At 35.6% G+C, this 4,088-nt stretch overlaps 1 protein-coding gene across 1 annotated transcript; it reads left to right on the plus strand.

Moving 5' to 3' along the window:
- Positions 1-1,184: 1,184 nt before the first annotated feature.
- Positions 1,185-3,083, plus strand: LOC106331877 (cyclic dof factor 1). The gene is made up of 2 exons (XM_013770309.1): positions 1,185-1,597; positions 2,169-3,083. The coding sequence occupies exons 1-2, from the start codon at positions 1,499-1,501 to the stop codon at positions 2,892-2,894; spliced, it is 825 nt and encodes a 274-aa protein (XP_013625763.1). The 5' UTR covers positions 1,185-1,498; the 3' UTR covers positions 2,895-3,083.
- Positions 3,084-4,088: the final 1,005 nt, after the last annotated feature.

The following is a 4,088-nucleotide window of genomic DNA, read 5'->3' on the forward strand; positions in this document are numbered from 1 at the left end:
GAGTCTCCCGATGGATTACCAGTCACATTGTCCACCGAAGAGGTCGACAAAATCTTCGAAGATGTACAACTTAAAATTTTTGTTTACATTATTTTAAATATTTTAACATAATTAACTATATTAATATATGTTTTGATTTTATAGGTGGCTCCTAAAAAGAAGGGACGGATAGTCGGTATATGCTCTGTTAACGAAGTTGCAAGGGCAACTTCGTCATACACTTCGAGACAGGATGAAGAGACTGCTCAGATAAAGGCTCGAATAGATAGCCAGCAGGTTCGTTTAGACTCTCTTGAGGATTTGCTAGACGTGATGGCCGTGGGAAACCCGGTTATGCAGAGAATGTTGAGTGAGAGACGAGCCGCTCTTGGAATGCCACCACGAGATCCCCAAGAGTCCGATCCAACCCGTCAACAGCCGATCAACCCCACCAACTACTTCGAGAATAAGTAGTTTTTTTATATTTCTGTTTGTATTATGAATTTAAATATTATTGCATGACTTTTTAAATGACTTTTTAAAATATGTTTTTCAATTTCATATTTCGTTTTAAAATTTAAATATTTTAAATTCTGAATATTAAATATAAATTAAAATTTATTATATACTAATTAATAATAATATAATAAGAAACGATGTAAACTCTTCGTAAACATTACATGGAGTTTACATCGAATGTTTACGAGTGATTAACATCGAAATATTTACGAGGATTTTACATCGAAATGTTTACGAGTGATTTACAACGAATGTATTTACGTGTGCTTTACATCGAAATAATTACGTGGGCTTTACGACGAAATCTTACGTGTCGTTTACGACGAATTTTTTCTCTGCGCTTTACGAGGAATATATTTCTTCGTAAACGTAACGAGTCGTTTACGACGAAACCTCCGTTACGACGGACGTTTAACAACGAAACGTCTTTCGACGTTAATTCGTCGTAACACCCCGTTTACGACGAATTTACAACGAATACTGTCCTAATAAAAAATATGTTTTCTTGTAGTGAAACATTTGCTTACCCAAATTCAGAAGTTGTAATATTTGATCTTCAAAAAAAAAATTGCTTTTCGATGGTACATAATGGTTGCCGTTATGTTCTTTCGTACCGTGTCTTGAAATTAAGATCTTAGCCTTTTTTTCTTTCAAGAATTAGTTACATATATTATTTGTCCTTTGTTTGTTCAACTGAAGGTATAGTAAACATTTCTTAGCAAATTAAAAGTTGACCGAAAGAAAAAACTTTTCTTAATAAAGGAATAAACTAAAAGACATTATATGCCATGGACACCAAAACCCGATCCGAGAACGCATCAAGTCAGGAGAGGTTTGGGAGAAAAGTAAAATATCAGAGGCCACATACACTTGTGGCTGAAAACGGAACAAAATGCTGACGTGTTATCCATTTCACTTGTTAAAACGTATCTAAATCTCAAATCTCACGATTTACCGAAACAACGAGACCCTCAGCTGAACAAAAAAAAAAAAGAAAATAATGCAGGAAAGTAAAGATCAAGAGATTAAGCTCTTCGGCATGAAAATTCCTCTTTCAACGGTTCTTGAGGCTGAAGAAGATGGAATATCGGCAGAAAAGGTATTGATTCTTGCTTTGTTACTGAGATGGATCGACGAAAACATGGTTTTGATTCTGTATGTTAAACTGGAAAGGGGGTTTCTATGTTTTTGTTAATTTTTTCGTGAAAGGCAAACTTCAAGGTTTTATATTCAAAGTTAGACGAATGAGTAAAATCGTGTTTTGAAGATAGTTCTTAAGGCAAAACATGTATGTTCCCGGCTTCTAAGTTTTTGGTAAACTTGAGGTTGTAGTATTATTATTTTGTTAGGTGACTTTTCATGAAACGAAAAAGCAAATTCGTTTCTACATAAAATAATACTAAAACGATTGCTTTACTTTTAATTAAATCAATAAAAGTTAGACAAAGAATTTAGGTTTTTGGTAAAGCATGTTATCAAAAGACATTTTTTCTCCGACAAATTTTTATGCAGAGATACTCATAGTAATATACTCATAGCAATATATGATTTTTAGTTAATTTCTGCCTTTTATAACTTTTTTTTTTGTTCTCGGCTTTTATTATATGCTTTCAAAAGTTATTCTTTTATTCATACGTCTCTAACAATCCGATCCGATTCTCGTGGCTCAGAACCAAAACGAGACATTAACTGATCAAGTGGAAAAAGACAAAACATTAAGAAAACCTACCAAGATTATTCCGTGTCCAAGATGCAATAGTATGGAAACCAAGTTCTGTTACTACAACAACTACAACGTAAACCAACCTCGCCATTTCTGCAAAGCTTGTCAAAGATACTGGACCTCTGGTGGGACCATGAGAAGTGTCCCTGTCGGAGCCGGACGACGCAAGAACAAGAACAACTCATCATCTTCTTTACATAATTACCAGCACGCCACCATCTCTGAAACGAATGGCCCGGTCCTTAGTTTCACCCATGGGGATGTTCAAAAGGTCTCAAATAATTATAGGTTAATGCATTCGTGGCCATACATGTGGAATCCCGGTTTTTACCCGGTTTACCCTTATTGGAACGTTCCAATGTTGTCTTCTTCCCCTAATCCAAGTCCTAATTCTACTCTTGGTAAGCATTCGAGAGACGAAGATGAGACAATCAAGCCAAAACATAGGAATGGGTCTGTATTGGTCCCTAAGACTTTAAGAGTTGATGATCCTAATGAAGCTGCAAAGAGTTCTATATGGGCAACACTTGGGATCAAGAACGAAGTTATGTTCAAAGGGTTTGATTCTAAGAAAGAAGGTAAGATTAACAACGAAGAAACTGAGACTTCTCTCGTTCTCTGTGCGAATCCAGCTGCGGTATCAAGATCAGCCAATTTCCATGAACGGCTGTGATCCTATGCATACTATATAGAGAACTTTATGTGTAGATGTGGCTTACATTTTCCTTTTCTTGCTGATTGACTTTGTATTCATAGGCTTAAACATTTTTGTATCATCACTTAAATTTCTAGTTCTGTTTAAGTTTGATTGTTGTTGTACGAAACTACGAATAAATAACGGTGATCGAGAAGTTCGTTTTGACCGTTGTTTGCATTATATTCGCTAGTTTGATAGGGCTAAACAGTAAAAAATCTAAAAGACTATTGCAAAATATATACATGAGGTAGACATCATCACTTTACACATGAGTGGATAAATAGAAACAAGATAAGATCAGATAATGAATAAAAGTGACGTTTCATGAATTTTACCTCTTTTATGCAATACGTAATTATTGTGAGTTTGAATGTGGGCACGAAAAGACAGCACAAGCTCAAGACAATGCAATTTTTTTTGGTTGAATTTGGAAACAAGCTAAACAAAAAGCAAGAAACTATGGTGAATATTAGGGAATTTTAGAGCATGATTATCAAGGTTTCTTAAGAGAGTTTTTAAAGTTAATGAGCCATTTAATTAAATCAAAACTAAATAAAATATATGTTACCGAACCTTGATTATTAAGAGGGTTCTTACCCAAGAATCAGCGAACCATAAACAGTGCATATGTTTTTTTTTTTTTTTTTTTTTTTTTTTTCTTTTCTTCTCCCTAGGACGACGATGGCTTTTCATTCCTGTCATCGCAAATAATCATGTCCTCCCTGTCTCCTCCACCGGCGGAAGCTCTGCGATTCACTACGCAGGTAACTCTCGGTAGCTCGTATATGAATCATCTCTAACGCTTTAGCGGTGAATCATGATTTCTATGGTCTTCTTGCTTGTTGGGAGATAGGGAGGCACTACAAGAAAACATAATCTTAACAAGGGCGGTTTTCCTCGTTATTTCGTCGTAAAAGAGGCTTTACGACGAATTAGCGAGGAAACGCGTTTGCTCGTTACACGTCTGTCGTAACACATATTTCCTCGCTAATTCGTCGTAACTTAGCGAGGAATATATTTCGTCGTAAAGACGAAGTAGGGCGATTCGTCGTAAAGACCACGTCAATATTCCACGTAAGGACGTTGCTATAATTCCTCGTAAATACCTCGAAAATAGTTCCTTGTAATCTACACGTAAATACCTTGAAAGAGTTTCCTCGCAAAATACAC

This window comes from Brassica oleracea, chromosome C3 (assembly GCF_000695525.1).
Source record: "Brassica oleracea var. oleracea cultivar TO1000 chromosome C3, BOL, whole genome shotgun sequence".
Lineage (NCBI taxonomy): Eukaryota > Viridiplantae > Streptophyta > Magnoliopsida > Brassicales > Brassicaceae > Brassica > Brassica oleracea.